This window comes from Hypoxylon fragiforme (assembly GCF_022984875.1).
Source record: "Hypoxylon fragiforme strain CBS 206.31 chromosome Unknown GGS25scaffold_5, whole genome shotgun sequence".
NCBI lineage: Eukaryota > Fungi > Ascomycota > Sordariomycetes > Xylariales > Hypoxylaceae > Hypoxylon > Hypoxylon fragiforme.
In genome coordinates, this window is record NW_026054760.1 from 1 (window position 1) to 18,735 (window position 18,735).

Below are 18,735 nucleotides of genomic sequence, written 5' to 3' on the forward strand. Positions count from 1 at the left end.
CCTAACCCTAACCCTAACCCTAACCCTAACCCTAACCCTAACCCTAACCCTAACCCTAACCCTAACCCTAACCCTAACCCTAACCCTAACCCTAACCCTAACCCTAACCCTAACCCTAACCCTAACCCTAACCCTAACCCTAACCCTAACCCTAACCCTAACCCTAACCCTAGGTATTTTATGTACATAATATTAGAGTAGATTTACACGCCGCATACCCCTAGGGAGGTTGCGAGGGCACGCCTTTTCTACTTGCTACGGCTTTAAATATACCAACCAACCAACATAATAATAGCGGATAGCGAAAGGTGTTAGGACATGGATGGACGTGGATAGCCACTCCTGTGGCTCTTCATAGCTACTGCCGTATGGGCACATCTCCACAGCTGCTTCCGCAGCTTGCTGAACCTTATCCATGTATACATACCTAGCTTGAGAGGTTGGGAGCTCAGCTCTTTTCTTCTCTTCTATATAATCCATTGACGATTGACTGATTGAGTCCCATCAGAAGGTATCCCAAGTATATGTGGCCCCGGGTGTAAAAGACACGCATAAAGTACTACGTGTGAACATATTATGTATTTACATGTACACGCCTAGGTGCAGGTATGTGCATCTGCCGAATTGTGACCTGGCGTTTAACAGGTACCTACCTGTGCGGCGTTGTGGATACTTGATTCTAGAGGAGAGGGAATACAAACGAAAACTTGGCCAAGCCGGATTCTGTTTGATGCTTAGGAACATTACTTCTTTGAAATTGGTCACCAAGTAGTCACCTCGAATGAGAGCCAATGCGCCTATCCGTTGCATAATTAGAAAGATCAGCATTCTAGTCCTTCAAATGGGTGATCTATCGCATGAGATGTACATATATGTATGTAGCCGCTGGTAGGTTTGAAAAAACCTCCATGTCTGTTGGTTGTTAGGAATGGCGACTTTTTTTCATCGCGTTTGTTTCAAGGGCATTGATTATCATGGGTTTGCCATTATATCCCATAGTCACCAGAATTCCTAGAATTGGGTAGAAGATTCCTTCCGAGCTATTAGGGAAATGACTGATAAAACTATTGTTGAACCGTCGTTGGTGTCGCCGGAGACCTTCTTGGCCAATTACCCCTTATTAACTACACGCACTAGATTTGCAACGATACCTCGAAGCCGTCTTGCCATCTATCTTTCTGTACCAGTACAATTAAGAAATCTGTAAATATACGGCAATAGGTCACCATGGGTTCATCAATTCAACGGGCCCCATTGAGGTCATGCATCCAACTCGGTCAGTCAAGAGTAAGACTTCAGATGTGGCCACGGAGATTCTATTCTTTCCCGCACAGAATCAAGGGTGAAGCTTTCGACATCGTAGTGTCGTCCCTACATAATGGCGGGTCATTCGCCATATCAAATCGATCCAAACTAGGGATATCCGAAGCGAACGTCACACAGTCTGCCATAACGCGCCGAAATGGCGAAGGTACGAATACAGATATAGATATGATCATACAACCAGAGCCCATAGAACCTGACTATCTACAACAGCTCATTGAGAGCCATAACCCAGAGGTCCTCGAGGCCGGCGTTGGTATAGGTCTCAAACTACTGGATCAGTTGAAGAGCATTCTCGAGCAAGGTCGAGGAAGGGAGGACTTCGAACCGTGGCTGAAGTCAATAGAATACTTGCAGAGTCGGACTCAGCCACCTCGCTCTATTATTGGTGTAGTTGGCAATACCGGAGCGGGAAAGTCTAGCATTATCAATGCTCTTTTAGATGAGGATAGGTAATACTCTCTCCATAGATACGTAGCTACTAACGTACCTAGTACGTTCTTGGATGAACAACAACGCTAACAATTCCTTCCCAGGCTTTTGCCCACGAACTGTTTACGAGCGTGTACTGCCTCGCCGACTGAGATCTCGTACAATTACTCGACTGATCCTAGTAGTTCATATCGAGCTGAGATTGAGTTCATCAACCAGGAAGAATGGATTCATGAGTTGAAGATCTTGTTCAGTGATCTTCAAACCAGCAATGTCGATGACTCTCAGAAGCCCAATTTTAGGGATGGCAATGCTGCAATTGCCTACGCAAAGCTGAGGGCTGTCTATCCAACCAAGACGAAGGATATGTTGACAGGAGGCACCCCCAAGTCCTTTGCAAACGATCCCGCCATTCAGGGTTTATTCGGTAGTGTCAAGACACTAAACGAGGACTCGGCGTCTGGACTCTATGATGGACTTCAGCAATACATCGATAGCAAGGATGCCACCAACGAAAACTCGCAAATGGAGTACTGGCCGTTGATTAAAGTTGTCCGTATCTACACTAAAGCAGCGGCCCTCTCAACTGGGGCTGTCATTGTTGATCTGGTAAGGGCTTCCCAATCCTAGCAGTTTATGTTCGCAGGGTTATGAACTAACCAAATAGCCCGGTGTCCAAGACTCCAATGCCGCTCGTGCGGCCGTTGCTGCAAATTACTTAAAGCTGTGTACCGGGTGTTGGATTGTCGCCCCGATCACACGAGCCGTTGATGACAAGACAGCAAAAACGTTACTCGGCGACTCGTTCAAGCGCCAACTCAAGTACGATGGTATTTACTCGGCAGTATCATTCATCTGCTCCAAGACCGATGATATCTCGATAACGGAAGCGGCGGAAAGTCTTGGTCTTGAGGGAGAAATATCCGCAGCCTGGAACCAGACCGAAGATCTTAAGAGAAGGGAAAGGGACTTGAAGATGAAAGTTGGCGATCTGGAGGAAGTCAAGAGCGAGTATATCGATAAGCTTGATGATTACGAAGTGAAGTTGGACATTTGGGGGGGGCTACAAAGACAACTGGCCACAGGGAAGACCGTCTACGCTCCCTCTACTGAAGAGTCCAAGACGAGGGAGGTGGGTGGAGTAGACCGGAACCTCCCGTCTTGCATTAGTGACGACAATGGTTCCATCGAATCTGGCCTCAATGACTCGACCTCTACTCCGAATGGTGAACCTCTAGACGAAGATTCGATCAATGAAATGCTCAGATTCGTCAACTCAGAGCGGAAGCGGCTCTACGAGGCAAGGAACGCGGTGGATGCGGAAGTAATCAAAACTTGGAAGGATATTCAAGGTGTAATAGCGAAGCGAGAAGAAATACTTGCATCGTCGAAAGCTATCTGCACGCAAAAACGCAATGACTACGCTCGAAAGGCTATCCAGTATGATTTTGCTATGGGCATAAAAGAGTAGGTCAGCTCCTTACTTTCAGCATTCACTAACTACTTAATCCAGGAGCATTTTCCTCCATTCAAATTTTGTTAAATGAGATACCCTAATGACATCGACTGACACCTTGGCAGGTTAGATCAAGAGAACGCTGTGGAAAACGAGGATGCATTCGACCCAGAGCACGACATGCGCGACTACGAGAAAGTAGCTCGCAGTCTGCCAGTCTTCTGTGTCAGTAGTCGCGGGTATCAGATGCTTAGTGGAAGACTCCGAACGGATGACTTCTACAACTACGGCTTGTCAGTAGATGACACGGAAATTCCGAAGCTTCGTGAACATGCGAAGAACCTGACAGTAGGAGGGCGGATAAGTCACAGCCGTTGGTTCCTGAACGATTTGCTCCAGCTAGTCAACTCGATGAAGATATGGGCCGTGAACGATGGCAACCAGTCAACTCTGACTGAACTGAAAAGGAAACGGGAGGAGATTCATCTAAGGAAACTCCTTAATAACTTGGACAAAGGGTTGGACTCCTTCGTCAAGAATTCAATGGTTACGCTACAGCAAACATTGGATGAGAATATTTACAAAGCATTCGAGGCTCTGATTCCGCAAGCTGTAAATGACGCCGTACCAACAGCCAAGAGCTGGGGTGCCCCTCGATCTGAAGGAGGCTTACATTGGTATGTACTTGGCCTCATCACTACACTGGACCCGTAACTCATTCAGTACTAAGGCTCATGCGAAATAGGGATTCGTATAAGGCAACTGTACGCCGCAACGGCGTATTCTCTGGCGTCACAGGCAAACGCGATTTCAATGCCGAGCTGTTAGACCCGATCTCTCGCAATCTTGTCAGTGGGTGGGAGCGGACATTCCAACGCCGTGTGCCGGCCATTCTAGATGAGTTTACGAAGCAAACTAAGCGTCTACTCAAACACGTCCATCAGGTAGCTCACACGCGAGCTATGCAAAGACAGATGCGAACTTCAACCCTACGTACCTTACTCAACCAAACCTTGGCTCAAATCCGCACGCTAGAATTTCTGAGGAATGGACTACATGGCACCGTGACACAAATCCAGAAGGAGGCAAATCGAGCTTTCATGCCCGTGATCCTGGATTCTATGATGGATGCGTACTGTACCTGTTCAGCTGAGAAGGGGGCAGGACAATACAATCGCATGAAGGCAATCATGGAAGGCCACGTCAAGTCCACTAGGCATACAATGTTCCGTGAGGCCACAGATAAAGTCAAGGCACAGCTCCAATCAATGGGTGATAGTATAGGGCTGCAAATGGCGGACCGCGTCAGAAACATATTCGATGCTGTGTTTCGGGACTATATGAAAGTTATTGTCGGTATTGAGGTGGACAGGTATATCGAGCTGTCGCCGGAAGAGATTGCCATCCGCGCGACTATTGATGATATCCTGTGTGAGGGAGATATTCTCTTCAACCTACCAGAAGGAACTCGAGGACCGGAGCCCGGCATTATCAAAGGTGTGCCTACAACATCGACGGCTCACACGGAAAAGGAGGTAAATGGCGATGACTACCAGGTGGAGCCCAAGGCGGAGTTACACAGGTCTACTTCAGCTCCTATTGCAGCATGATTCCATGAGTGTTGCCGATGAATAGCCAATGGTAAACTAATTTGTATGAAGCCGCTGATACATCGAGGAGCGCAGAGAATCGAACAAGGATGCAGGCCAAGTGACAACCTCGTTAACTGCACAGGTTCACATAACTATATGTATATGTAATACTTCCAAAATAGAAATAATCCAACTCGTTTACCTTTTACGCACTAATAGGTATTATATTTCGTGCTTCATCGGCAGATTTTCATACCAATGCTTTTACCATCTAATCCATCGAACTAAGAACGGTGTTGACCTAATTTATAACAAAGATAGCCGCCATTATGACAACGGTCATCCAAAATCGACTGTGAGGTGTCAAGAAAGGGGCTTAGCCACTCACTTTGATACATACCTACTAGGTGCAATACATAATCTAGATAGGTTCCAGACTGTCGGGATTGGACCCTCCGGAGCTCAACCCTTTTAATTTGGAGCAAGTCAAATTAACTATGTAAGCCGTTTACAACATGTGAATACGATTGACCAGTTGGGCTCGGTAGGTACACTTCAGCGATCGCATCCTGATTGTTATGAGCACTCTGCATGATATTGGCTCTGCCTGGGTTCGCTCAATACGTGAAAGTGGCGCACGCTGCCATATATATACCTTACCTCCAATATCACCAATATGCATTCCATCTCAACGGCCGACATATCGACACGAAATCCAAGCACTATTTCCTCACGTCAAATCGATTGAATGGCACGAAGATTCTTCAATTGCTCGGTGTCGGGGTGTGGAAACCCAAGTGCCCGCTCGGTCGGAGCTGGGCGCGACATGTGCAGCAGCTACTTTTGTGGAGTTTATTCATGTTTAGGTAGATCAACGAAAAGGCAGTCTGTGAACTCGCTTCTAGCCATTAGCAAACGCCATTCTGCAGGTCTTCGGTGTAGACGAGAACTGGAGTGAATGGAAAGAGATAGGATTGAAACGATATGAAAGCGATACACGTTTTCAAGACCTGCTACAGAGAAATACTTGTAGCCGTCAATGATGTATAAGGCCACATTGGCGAATCAGCATTGACGCTACCTATGAATAGTGAAGTCCTCGAAGGTACCTAGTTAGGTACGAGACCAATTCACATACTAGGTAGTAGGTACCCATACATACTATCTACTACTTAACCCGAGCTTCAACCTGCTTAGGATAACGACCCCCTAGAACAGGAAAATTATTCAATCGGTTTTGGATATCCACCAAATCTTCTTCACTCAATGAAATGTCTTCGCAGTTTTCTATCACCCTTTCGATCTTGGTAGAACCAGGGATGGGGATCGCGCCCTGGAGCCGAACCCAGGCAATAGCAATCTGCGCAACAGTAACTCCTTTCCGTTTTGCGAATCCCTCAATCTCTTCCACGAGCTTGAGGTTTTGGCCAAAAACTTCGGGCTGAAACCTAGGCAACATACGCCGAAAATCTTCTTTGGGAATGTCATCGGGTGTACGAAACTGGCCGGTAAGCCAGCCCCGACCAACGGGACTGTATGCGATGAGAGGAATGCCGACTGAAAACATGGGAGCCATTAGTATTCACGATTATAATCTATCTTTAGTTAGCTAAAGATGTTTGGATGACTTACGCTCTTGACATGTCTCGGCAACGCCATCAGTAAGAACATCAGGAGTAAAGAGACTCAGTTCGATTTCAACGGCAGCAATGGGGTGAACGGCATGTGCACGTCGGATAGTACTGGCGCTAACCTCACTCAGCCCGATACCACCAATCTTGCCGATCTCGACAAGTTCTGCTAATGCCTTCACTGACGTCTCAATGGGCACTTTGGGGTCGACTCGGGCACATTCGAACACATCAATCTTTATTCTTCCACCTAATATTTTGAGTGCCTCCTTAACAGACGCCCGGATACCCTCCGGGCTGCCATCCGGGGTGTGTGTTCTGGGATTATATGCACCTTTGATACTAAGGACGACCTTCTCTGCGTCTTCGGGGTAATTATCAAAGTAGTACTTGAGCAGTTGGAGTGAATTGGCGTGAGGTGGACCATAGAACATGCCCTAATCCGTGTATCAGTAAAGTCCTCATACAATACAAGTACTGAGTTACCTAAGGTAGGCATTCTTTCAGTTACAGATACTCACTCCATTCCAGAGATTGGCGCCGTGCTCAAGCGCCGCTTTCATGACCTTGGCCGCGGCTGGGTATTCTGTAGGGGACCATGGACGAGTTAAGCCTAGAGTAATGTCAATGAATCTAATGCATACCGGTTATATGTAATCATAAAGAAATGGAAAGCTTACTCATTAAGCCAAATCCAATAGGACCAATGGCCTTGTTGGCAATGGTTGCGGGTGTGATAGATCCTACCATCTTAAGATCAGGTGTGTCGTATTTAGTATAAATGCAAGCACGAGGTGAGTTTCCATACGATGAGGACTAATAGATTTTCACGGTACTTCAAATATTTATGGTATCTACCTCACTTCACTTATATTTATATTCATGAATTCCAAGTGTTGCCTGTCATCTAGTCTTCTCGGACACCGGACAATGGACTCTGAAAATGGACTCTCGGGATTAGATTGTTAAGTCCGCCGGTATCATCGCTTGATTTTACACCAGCCTCATGGAAGCTGCTCTTGTCATATGGTCTAACGGGATAGTCCGATGGATAATAGCGTATTCTTGAAAGTTTCTCCAGATTGAGGATTGTTCTTCAAACCTAAGGGCGAGCAAGGAATTTGGTAGAAGACGTAACAGATATAAGCACTCGACCCGCGGTTAGTAGACAAAACATGTCACGAAGAACATGGTATAGGGAGTTCATGCTAACTTGGTTTATTGTTCCAAGAATTGAAGTATTTGAATAGATTTTACGATTGTAAAAGGCCATCAGTCCAGTACCTTTACCCAGTAGATAGGTAGGATGGGGAGTAATGGTAGAAGGAAGCATAAGTCTACCTACACATGTAGGTATCTATATATGCATTTAGTATCTAGTGCACTCCAGATTTAATCAATTGGCCCCAAAGTTTGTTTATACAGGAATACTACCTACCTACACATAATGCTACATACGAGCCAAAAATAAGGACACGGAACTAACCTAGCGTTCAAGGTTGTTAAGTACTAGGTAGACAGAAACCTACAACTCCACATGTCGGGAGTTCTACTATGATAGATCGGCAATAGCCTCATCTCCACCTACCTGGTATGACTAGGGTACACGTGAACCGGGTTAATAATAGAGACTTTTTAACAAGATATATGAATAGCTCCTTGGGTAGCTATAGGGTTGCGTAAAATGCGCATTATAAAGTAAAGTGCGCGTATTATTCATAACCCCTGTAAAATGCGTATTATACCGTATTATTCAAAAGTGGGTCACGTGACCACCCTAACCTAATACACTTAGTAGATACCTACATACAATAAGGCTTTACACTCTGAAATAATATGGAAGATTTACAGGATTTGAAGCTAAAGAATATGGACATTTTTGCCATTTTCCCTATGCAATGGGGCGCCGATTTGATCATGCTCTTCGAGCACATTATGATCAAAGTCCAACGCAATCTTCAAAGCTTAGTTCAGCCGGATCACTTAAACGACATACATGTATCGAGATTTGCGCGCCTTAAATACCTGTAAAATTAGGTAATATCACCAAATTTTGGTGCAAAATTTACTCCACTTATGTACCGATCCACTTTTCCATTTCGGACCCACTGCATTTTATAATAAAATGCAATATTATATTTGAATAATACGCGAATAATACGTTTGAATAATACATTCCGCAACCCTAGGTAGCTACAAGTAAGCTGGGTGAAATCAATGATCAAACCAACTTGATATGCCAGGGATCGATAGGACAATTTCGAGTTTTTCGGTATTAGTACCCTGATCTTCTCAAATAGTATCCTAATTGAAATGCAGAAAATGTATATAGATGACATCACCGAATATCACGGCAGATGATTGCGGTTGGGCTCAAGCCTTCTTGGCTGGTCGCACCATGAAGGTCTCAAGACGAGTCCCTTCATCTAGCAGGACCTGCTCCATGATTTTGAAGCCATTTTTTTCGTACAGGGGCACACCGGCTGGGCTAGCGGCTAAGAAGGTTTCCACGCCGTCCTGGTCAGCTTTACTTAATCCCCACCGCAACAATTGTTGGCCTGCACCCTGCCGTCGGGACCCACGCCGGACTCCTAGCACATCTAGATACCAGTGCGGGCGGTCTTGCATGATCTCTTTGTGCTTTTTGATAATCACCCCCAGAAACCCCTCGACGAAGGCGACATCAGCTTCCGCGGGCAAGGCAAGGGGTGGTGAAGGCGGAGACGTAGGCGTGAGCACTAGCCATTTGCCGAGAGCGATGATGTTTTCCTGGCCCTTGGAATTAAGCTCGGTTAAGACCAAGTACCGCGAGTTCGGGTCTTGTATCTCACTTTCCATCGACTTTGCTAAATGGGCGTCCATTTCTTTCGAACGTGGACCATATACTCGTATGAGAAATGGGTGGCCATCGAAGGCGTCGTAGTATGTGTCTATCATGGCCGGAATATCCGAGAGAGATGCTTGTCGTACATTGAACGCCATTTTGATTGCGACGGAATGGATACTGATTATTATGTTATAATGCGATTTACGTGATGCTATGTAGACGATAATTATGGGAGTGTAAATAAGGCCGAGAGGAAAGAACTTGGATGAAAATGAAGTATAGCCTTGGATATATGTAGTGTTACATGCTGATTAATGTTAAGTACGTGTTGCTTTTTCATACGCCGCGTATACGATGAATACAATATGCCCTGGAAGGTCCCCGGTCGGCGACCCGACTGATAAGTAGTAAATACTGTGAATAGCTTCTATGGGAAAGAATGGTTCAAAATGGTCATATTACTAATCGCGGGGGGTTTCTAACTGATATATGCTAAAACCTGACGGCTCCGAACAACGAATTTTAGATTGTAGATACCTATGTAAGACGATGAATCCGTTCCGAGCAGGAGAAGAGAATTACATATATTATCGGCCTTTGTTATATAGCTCCGGGGTTAGGTAGGTTACATGTGTTGGTGTAACTTACTGCAGAAGGAACTTAAAACATCGTAGTTGGAATGTGTTGATTCCATGTTTAATGTTTGTAAAAGCCACCGGCTATTCATGATATTTTTTAATAGTAGGAATCCAACACTCTCTATCATGGTATCTTCACTACTGGGCACTCTAGTCATTAGGTAGGAAGTAGGTATGAAGGTACACATGAAATCCTGTGAGGTGGGATAAGTACCGAGAACCCCATGTAATAGAAACCGCTACGTACAAGGTCATAACCCTGTAGGATTCCAAAATTGATAGCTTAGTCGGATGACATATTACTATGTAAAGTCGTTTTGGCGCGGGGACAAGAGGTGATTCCAATGCCAATATCAAACTAGCATCGAACATACCCTAAACATACCCTGGGTAGTATGGTCTGTGAGGGGTTACGGCTGTACCCCATTCACTTAGTTTCACCAAGATATGGGGAAATGTATGTGCTATATTAGTAGGTAGTTGGGGAATCAAAGGATCTTCAATCTTCCCCGTACTCTTCCCTAGACCGCTGCCAAAGAATATCCACCCACTGAGCTTATCAGCCACTTCCCAAGAAAAATACATAGCACAATAGTTTGATTATTCTTGGCCATACCAACGACTTACACTATTCTTGCACTATATTCTTCCACTATTCTAGGAGAATTTCAGCAACTCTGATTGGGCGACGCAACCGTAAGGAGCAGCATTGCCCTCTAACGAGTGATGCAATCTTGTTTCCCCCCTTCCCCTTTTGGCATACGGTAATAAGATTCGGGAGCTGGCAATATATAAAGGGAGCAACGGCTATGTAATATGGAATCACTTATAAATATGACTATGGGTAGCGGGGGAGCTTATGCCGCCTTGTTCTCTCTCGCTAACCTAACCAACCACCTTGAAGGAGTAACGATGGCATGGCCGTGGCTTTCCTTAGGCGCAAGCTTCTTGTCATTTCTCGGCGGTGCCGAGTCGTCGCCTTCCCTTGTTGAGAGAACGTGGAATGGCACGAGCTATGGCTGTAAATGCTATTTAGGCGATGATTGTTGGCCTGGAGATGGTGCTTGGGCGGAACTTAACTCGACCCTGGATGGAAACCTACGAACAAACATCCCGCCTGCTGCACCGTGTTACAACGTATGTCAATGCGAAGTGTTCTTGTTGGTCATATATCGGAGATGATGAGGGTAAAGCTGAACAACCCACATCTAGACTTTCCAGGGCCCTTTAGGCACCATCTCGACGTACGACGCTGCCGCTTGTGCGGACGCGACAGCTATGTGGTCTGATGAGTCCTGGACGTATGTTATCGAACCCTTTCCCGAAGCAAGATATTGATATTCTGGCATAGCGTCGAGAAGCCTGCAGCTGCGCTGTGGACATATTTCACCAATGATACATGTCGGCCGACAGACAATCCTACGGCATCCTGTACGCTTGGGTACTATGGTGTGTATGTGATTTTAGCTCAGACTCGAGATCATATCAAAGCTGGCGTGGATTTCGCCAGAGATAACAACCTGCGTTTGATTATTCGCAACACCGGGCACGACTTGATCGGACGTAGCACCGGGTGGGGTGCATTAATTATAAACACGCACAGTTTTCAAGATATCGAATTCACCACCCAGTACTCCGGATGTGATGAATACAAGGGAGGGGCTGTTACGATTAGCGCAGGTGTTCAAGCTCGGACGCTGCTCACACGAGCCAACGCCCAGGACCCGCCGGTTACGGTGATAACAGGAGAATGTCCAGTAAGTAAGCAACGCGCAAGACTGACCAGATCGCAAATTTAACGAATTATTAGACTGTCGGAGTAGCTGGCGGGCTGGTCCAAGGAGGCGGCCACGGCCCTCTCACGCCACTGCATGGATTTACTGCCGACAGCGCACTTTCTTTTGATGTGCTCACAGCAGATGGCGAATACTTGACTGTGGATGCTCAAAATTATCCCGACCTTTTTTGGGCATTGAAAGGAGGCGGCCCCTCAACTTACGCCATTGTGCTTTCCGTGACTCTCAAAACGTTTCCAGAGCAAAAGTCGACTGGTGTCATTATCGATATCAACTCGACCCATACATCTGATGTGGATGTATTCTGGGATGGTGTGAAGTCATTTCACAATTACACAAATGAGCTTGTCTCGGCTGGGCTCTATGCTTATTTTGAGGTTATGCCGTTGCGCCTTCATATACAGCCCGTGCTGGGCATTGGAAAGACTTCCGCAGAAATGCAAACCATTCTTCAGCCTCTGTTCGACGAATTCAAGGCAAAGGGCATCGCCTACGGAACGGAAAGCAAGGAATTTGATACCCTGTTTGATCTGTACACAAATTTGTTCGAAGCGGAGGAAGCCGGAACCTCAGCGCTTACAGGCGGGCGGGTGTTCACTCACCAAGATGTCGAGGAGCATAATGACGAGATTGTCGAAGCTTTCAAAACGGTGATATCACCACGTGATGACTTGAAAGATCAAGGATTCATCATTGGCCATCTCTGGGATGCCGGCTTAAACATGCCTATCTCGAATAGTGCAACGAATCCAAGGTTCAGAAACTCCACCAGCTTTGCAATTGCGGCGCTCCCTATCCCTGACGGCGCAACTTGGGCTCAAAAGGAAGACCTCCAGAATGTGCTCACCAACATTCAAGATGCTGCGTTAAAGGAGGCAGGCCCAAATGGGTGCGCCTATGTAAACGAGGTAAGTTGAGGAATACGATGGTAGAATGATACGAACAAGGTTCAAGGCACTGACTATTCGTCTAGGGAAACCCATACCAATCCGATTGGCAATATAATTTCTGGGGCTCTGAATATCGAAAGTTATTGGAGATTCGCAAGAAGTGGGATCCCAATGGAGTCTTCTACGCTGTGTCCACTCCAGGGACTGAAGATTGGGAGGTTATCGAATATGGGACTAGACTGTGTCGTAAGAACTAAGCGAACGGTGCTGTTGACACTCGGTTTATTTTGATATATGTCATATCATTGATATCTCTGCCGATAGAGGAATATTTAGAAGGGTGCGGTTATGTTCGTACTGTATAATTATAACCTTGAAGTACATAACTACCAAGAACATTGAAACTTGAATGATCCATGGATTGAGCAACATTGATGAATGTTCAATTAAACGTTGACGGATTCAAGTTTAAAATGCACTTGCGTTCCCGATAAAGAAATTAATCAAATTTATGGTGATATGCAATTAAAAGGTCCACGTGACGTCAGCTTATTTGCCTTATCCTGTTTATTTGAATAGGTACATACAACCATTGTACGAAGTAAATTGAAGCTCAAGCTTCGAGTCTCTCACTCTCCCAGTTCACCTCACCACTTATCGTCAAATCTTTCCCCCAACACTCTTGTCGCAAGATGAGTTGAATTACTTTTCTGCATCGGTCGGAAATTGGAAAGGAGTCAATGCGATTATAAGCAATCCATTATACCTTATACCTTGCACCTCTAACTCGAACAAAACATGCGCCGGCCAAGTTAAACGAAGTTTCCCACGTCTCGTCCAGAACACGACAGAGACCACGCTAAATTTTCATGATACATTGCCTCGACTAGATCCAGTCTATACTGACATAAGATAGACACGTCCGTACGATATGGCCGACCTCGAAACATCTACGCCCAGCTTGGGCATGGCCAACGACGTCCGGAACGAGGTCAAGAAACCCAAAAAGAAAAAGGTCCTTCTCATGGGTAAGAGTGGCTCTGGGAAGTCGAGTATGAGGAGCATCATATTTAGCAACTATATCGCAAGGGATACTCGGCGTCTGTACGTCTTTATACACAGTTACAAGAAGCACCGGTAGAAGACTGACTTGCTGCGTATTATGAAAGTGGTGCTACAATTGATGTCGACCTTTCTCATGTCAAATTCCTGGGCAACCTGACTTTAAATCTCTGGGATTGCGGTGGCCAAGAGGCTTTCATGGAGAATTACCTCTCCCAGCAACGCGTCCATGTCTTCTCGAACGTTGGCGTATTGATATACGTTTTCGACATCGAATCTCGAGATGTTGATCGCGACATGGCCACCTATGTCTCCATCATATCTGCCTTAACACAGTTTTCGCCTACTGCCAAAATTTACGTGCTTATCCACAAGGTGGACCTGATCACCCCACATGCTCGAGAAGCTGTCTTCGTCGACCGCGTGCGGTTAGTGCGACAGAAAACCTCGGAGTTTATTCAGGGTGCCGGGTATACGGGTGAGCTAGATCTCATCCCCTTCGCGACCTCAATATGGGACCAGTCCCTATACAAAGCCTGGGCGAGCATCATTCACGACCTTGTGCCGAACCTCTCGGTCATTGAATCTCAATTAGGGTCGCTAGGGCTGTTGATCGAAGCCGAAGAGCTACTTTTATTCGAGCGGACTAGTTTTCTTGTCGTCTCCAGTTGGACGTCGGAGGAAGGTCAAAAGAACCCTACAGGGGATCGCCAAGAACGTATTTCAAATATTTTAAAGCACTTCAAGCAAAGCATCAGTCGATTCACCGGCACACCCCGTAACGCGGAACAATTCACGTTAATGGTGAGTGAACAATGATATATGAACCTCGAGGTCCAGAGATTCATATATGGATTCCCACAGAAAGACTTCTAGCCCCTTTTCAATCAAGGGCTACATTGCAAGCTACTCGAATGGCATCGCTAACAATCACCAATAGGAGCATAAGGCAGGTTCTAGATTTTCTATGTTTGCCTGCAAATTTACAACAAACACCTATCTTATGGTTATTCTCCCACCTGGGGAAGCGAGGTTCAACTCGGCCAAGTTGAATTGCCAGATTGCTAGAGAAAGCTTCAAGTTCTTGGATGGCCCGATGACCGTTGCCGGGTCTGGTCAGAACTACAATTAGATGGATGCCCAAGCAAGGCCTTTGTTATCAAGTCCCAGAAAGGTTGGAGTAACCTCGGTATACCACGAATGAAGCGAAACCGTGTAGTGTTCATATCAAGGCTTTAAACAAGAGAGCATAGCAGCGGGCTCATCCTTGATGCCATGACTTTAGCATATCTAACAAGTTTACGAGTTATATGGGCACCAATCTGAACTAAGATATAGCATGTCCATACGGTACCACTATTTCTACAAGGCACTATAAAGAACGGCGTTTGTCTGGGCAATATCATTAACGAAATGAAGGTCAACACGTTTCTCTACTTGGAGCTTCATTGGCTTTATCAGTGATATTATCAGTGACATTGCATCATCTTGAGTGGGCGGTGTCTTGTCCCTGAAGATCGGCGCATGTCCCGGATTAGGAAGGTCAATATAGCAAGATGTTGGCCAATTATAATCCTCTATTGCACCGTATGCCGTATGCCATGGATGGCTAGAGCGGGAGGTTAGCCGAATAGGTAGCTACCTACTTGATCCGGGCGAGCTCGACTCCGTTGAGCGAGTAGATATGACTGCTTCAAAATATCTAATAGTACAACTCAAAGTCATTAGACCTATGTATTGCTCACCTGGGAGCACAAAGCCTTCACATGTGCAGTTACCGTTTTGCTTGTCTTTAAGGAGAGAGGAAATAAAATAATGAGGTATGATTGTGTACCTGCAGAAAAGCATGGCTTTTTGCCTGTCTTGGCCATGATGATCGTCGCCCTGTTCTCTCAGCACCATGTTGTTACCACACACAACCTATTCAATTTGGCAGGTACTATTCAGCTTCGCGCCATGTAACGCACATCTGAGATAATGATTGCCGTAGCTGTTCCGGGGTAGTCCGTCCCGCAACTGTCCCCTTCCTGCACATGGTACTACTATGAAGGTGGGAGTCTGTGGGACTTGCTCACATGCTTGTGGTAATTGGCTCGTTATCGTCCTTTCCTCGGTGTCTTTAGCGCTTGAGGTTGAGGTCGTTTGGAATGAAGATATAAGACCGACGAGAAGCCATGTGGCCTGGTCATGATATGTGATACTGTCTTTATCTTGCGAGTCTACTACACTTGAGTGCTTGTTATCGTGGTGACAGCTTCTTCTTCCCGTGGTATAGAATTTGCCAATTTACTCGACATTATGAGACTCTCATCTACCCTATTCTTTGCGGGCGCAGTTCTTGCTGCGCCTATGCCCATGCCCACTCCTGTTAGTAAACATGTTATGCCTAAAGTTGAATTCACATGAGATAATAGTACCTGGGCAAACTTTGCTTGAGACCTAGTATCAAGCTGACAGACTCTTAGCCCGGTATCCCATCCAGCTCGTCCGCCAAGTCACAGCTTGCAGGCCTCACGGTTGCCGCGGCCAATGACGACGGCGCATACGACCGCGACCTATTCCCAACGTGGGATACAATCACAGGCACCTGCAACACACGGGAGTACGTGCTGAGACGCGATGGCAACAATGTCCAGGTCGGCTCCGACTGCTATCCAACAAGTGGCTCCTGGACAAGTCCCTACGATGGCGCCACATGGACGGCGCCTTCGGACATAGATATTGATCACATGGTGCCGTTAAAAAATGCATGGATTGTATGTTTATTTCTTTCTTCCGTCGCCCCGTTGGCTCAAGCTATGTAGGAAGGGGGTTGCCTAGTTAGGTGATAGCATGGCCTGCTTTATATCTTGCTACTTGAGAAAATCGTCAAGACTTTTGCTAACAGGTACATCTTAATAGTCTGGCGCGAACAAATGGACAACAGCCAAGCGAGAACAGTTTGCCAATGATGTGGATAGGCCACAACTCTGGGCAGTGACAGATAATGTAAATTCGGCCAAGAGCGACAAGTCTCCCGACGCATGGAAGCCGCCGTTGACGAGCTTTTACTGTACTTACGCCAGTGCCTGGGTTGCCGTCAAGAGCTACTGGGCTTTGTCTGTTACCTCAGCCGAGAAATCAGCTCTAACTAGCATGCTAAACACTTGTTAACTTTGTTGAAGAGAAGACGTCAGGGACTTCCAGGAAATTCTTGCTCGTCAATCAAAAACTCGGTGGCTAGTTAGGGGCAATTACGGGTGTTTGTAGACGCAACCAGAAAGCTAAACTACGCAAGAGAGAAAGAAGTTGAAGTTTATCAAGCCATCGCAATGAGCGACATAATTACTCAGTTTCTTATCTAGCTGCCTAGGTAGTAGACATCTATAGGGCTATAGTGCACTTAGTCGTCTATCTGCAAAGTCTAGCTCTCTTTAGCGATGATAACCCAGCAAGTTCATGCAAATAATACTATAAGTGTTTACTTATTTTTCTTGACCATAGCAGTGCCACCCTTCTTAAACTCAGCCATATCCCCCAGAACCAAAGATTTATCAGTATGATCCTTGTTGGGGAATGTCGTAGCCAATACCCATCCGCCTACGCTTAGTTCGGGCGACGATCGAGTTATAAAGTCGTATACGTCGTTGACCGTCTGTGAGGTGTTGAAACGAGCCGGTAGTCGTGTACCATCTGGCATCTGAATACGGATCATGACCGTAGGTTGCGACTGGTCCGCGGAGGTGCTGGGAGGTGGTGCTGATGACGGTGTGGCAGCGGGTGTGTTCGAGGTCGCTAGGGTAGGAAGCACGGCAGTTGCAGACTCGCCCGGTACGGGACTACCGAGGCGACGACCTTCACCGCCGAAGGGCTTGTAGACTTTAGGAAGAGGTCGGTAATTTTCTTCATGCTGTTGAAGCTTGACGTCGAGTAGTTCATCATATCTCACGTTCATAAGATGAATAGGCGCACGACCCTGTTGGATCATGCGCAGAGCATCGGCATTCTCAGGGTCATCAAATCGACGTAGTTCTCCATCGTCAATGCTGAAACCGTCGCGCCAAAGATGCAATGTTCGTTCCTGAGCCTGGGCACCCTGCGGTAGTGTACGGCTACCAGGTGCAGAATGTCCGCTTGGATTGGGAATGGTGCGACTTGGGGCACCATCACCACCTAAAGTTTGTCCAGAGCCGCGAAAAGAGGACGAGCTAGAGGGTCCAGCCTGGGAAGAAGCCTCGGGCCGTCTATGGGAAGTTACATGTTAATCGTGGCGGATTAGATCAAGAAGCGGACAATGTGATTTACCTTTCAGCCTTGGCAAGAAGATCGTTGATAATTCGCTTCGGATCGGTGCGCTGGTTCGGATCCTGGACGGCAAGTCCACTCTTCTCTCCTCCCGCATACGTGTCTCGGTGTGCGTCGTCATCATCGTCATCATCATCGTCGTTATCGTCATGCCCATGGCCACCACCTAGAGAACTTAATGTAGCAAGCCCCTTCTTCTTCGTTGGCCGCTTAGATGAGCTGGGTGCGGTAGATGGTGAGTCGTACACGGGGCGACCAGACAAGGTACGGGGGCCGGTCCAAGCCTCGTCGGATGGTGCCTCGTCGGATGGCACCTCCGGGATAGATTCTTCCTCGTCGGCGAAGTATGAATGAGCGGCAGAAGCGAGGTCCCAGCCGTTAGCAGAAAGGTATTGGGTAGCCTATGAGGTGAAGAATATGTAGGTTAGTTTAGGTGAGTGGGTTGAAATGGGCAAGATCACTATCATAGATAAATCCGCACCTGCTCAGCTGAAGTATTGGTCATTCTCATGAACTCGCTAGTAAGACCATCTTGGTCATCGGGGCGGTTGCTCGCCATAATTCTTCAAACAAAGGATCGTGATTCCGTAAATCGGCGAAGAACCGAATGGACCTTTTGACAAATCAAGATCGACGTCAAGATTGTGGAAGTTTACCTAACTAGGGAAGCTAGGAGGGGATGCCGACAATGAAGGTGATTTAAATTTGTTGAGGGAGAGAAGTATTGAAGTTGAGAATTAAAATATCGCCTTGGTGATTGGCCTTTGCTGGTGTGACTTTGAACTTTTTGGAAGTTGCACTATA

At 46.5% G+C, this 18,735-nt stretch overlaps 7 protein-coding genes across 7 annotated transcripts; 4 read left to right on the top strand and 3 right to left on the bottom strand.

The window, feature by feature from the left end:
* Positions 1-1,227: 1,227 nt before the first annotated feature.
* GGS25DRAFT_531263 (uncharacterized protein) lies at positions 1,228-4,821 on the top strand (the record flags this gene model as incomplete). Its single annotated transcript, XM_049265478.1, has 5 exons — positions 1,228-1,775; positions 1,860-2,364; positions 2,423-3,222; positions 3,337-3,888; positions 3,957-4,821. The coding sequence occupies 5 exons, from the start codon at positions 1,228-1,230 to the stop codon at positions 4,819-4,821; spliced, it is 3,270 nt and encodes a 1,089-aa protein (XP_049116187.1).
* Positions 4,822-5,820: 999 nt separating this feature from the next.
* GGS25DRAFT_259716 (NADP-dependent oxidoreductase domain-containing protein) lies at positions 5,821-7,319 on the bottom strand. Its single transcript, XM_049257271.1, has 4 exons — positions 7,115-7,319; positions 6,956-7,047; positions 6,436-6,871; positions 5,821-6,360 (listed from the first exon to the last, which is right to left on the bottom strand). The coding sequence occupies exons 1-4, from the start codon at positions 7,182-7,184 to the stop codon at positions 5,972-5,974; spliced, it is 987 nt and encodes a 328-aa protein (XP_049116188.1). The 5' UTR covers positions 7,185-7,319; the 3' UTR covers positions 5,821-5,971.
* Positions 7,320-8,250: 931 nt separating this feature from the next.
* Positions 8,251-9,869, bottom strand: GGS25DRAFT_488709 (acyl-CoA N-acyltransferase). Its single transcript, XM_049260840.1, has one exon. It carries the CDS (start codon positions 9,414-9,416, stop codon positions 8,808-8,810), a length of 609 nt encoding a protein of 202 aa, XP_049116189.1. The 5' UTR covers positions 9,417-9,869; the 3' UTR covers positions 8,251-8,807.
* Positions 9,870-10,266: 397 nt separating this feature from the next.
* Positions 10,267-13,061, top strand: GGS25DRAFT_488711 (FAD-binding domain-containing protein). Its single transcript, XM_049260841.1, has 5 exons — positions 10,267-11,036; positions 11,112-11,200; positions 11,251-11,656; positions 11,710-12,603; positions 12,669-13,061. The coding sequence occupies exons 1-5, from the start codon at positions 10,716-10,718 to the stop codon at positions 12,840-12,842; spliced, it is 1,884 nt and encodes a 627-aa protein (XP_049116190.1). The 5' UTR covers positions 10,267-10,715; the 3' UTR covers positions 12,843-13,061.
* Positions 13,062-13,399: 338 nt separating this feature from the next.
* Positions 13,400-15,032, top strand: GGS25DRAFT_259834 (Gtr1/RagA G protein conserved region-domain-containing protein). Its single transcript, XM_049257273.1, has 3 exons — positions 13,400-13,689; positions 13,755-14,451; positions 14,588-15,032. Exons 1-3 carry the CDS (start codon positions 13,517-13,519, stop codon positions 14,777-14,779), a joined length of 1,062 nt encoding a protein of 353 aa, XP_049116191.1. The 5' UTR covers positions 13,400-13,516; the 3' UTR covers positions 14,780-15,032.
* Positions 15,033-15,747: 715 nt separating this feature from the next.
* GGS25DRAFT_259815 (uncharacterized protein) lies at positions 15,748-16,954 on the top strand. The gene is made up of 3 exons (XM_049257272.1): positions 15,748-16,014; positions 16,113-16,403; positions 16,549-16,954. The coding sequence occupies exons 1-3, from the start codon at positions 15,946-15,948 to the stop codon at positions 16,798-16,800; spliced, it is 612 nt and encodes a 203-aa protein (XP_049116192.1). The 5' UTR covers positions 15,748-15,945; the 3' UTR covers positions 16,801-16,954.
* On the bottom strand, positions 16,891-18,490 carry GGS25DRAFT_531264 (SEP-domain-containing protein; the record flags this gene model as incomplete). Its single annotated transcript, XM_049265479.1, has 3 exons — positions 16,891-17,870; positions 17,932-18,332; positions 18,413-18,490. The coding sequence occupies 3 exons, from the start codon at positions 18,488-18,490 to the stop codon at positions 17,108-17,110; spliced, it is 1,242 nt and encodes a 413-aa protein (XP_049116193.1). The 3' UTR covers positions 16,891-17,107.
* Between the last annotated feature and the right edge of the window lie 245 nt (positions 18,491-18,735).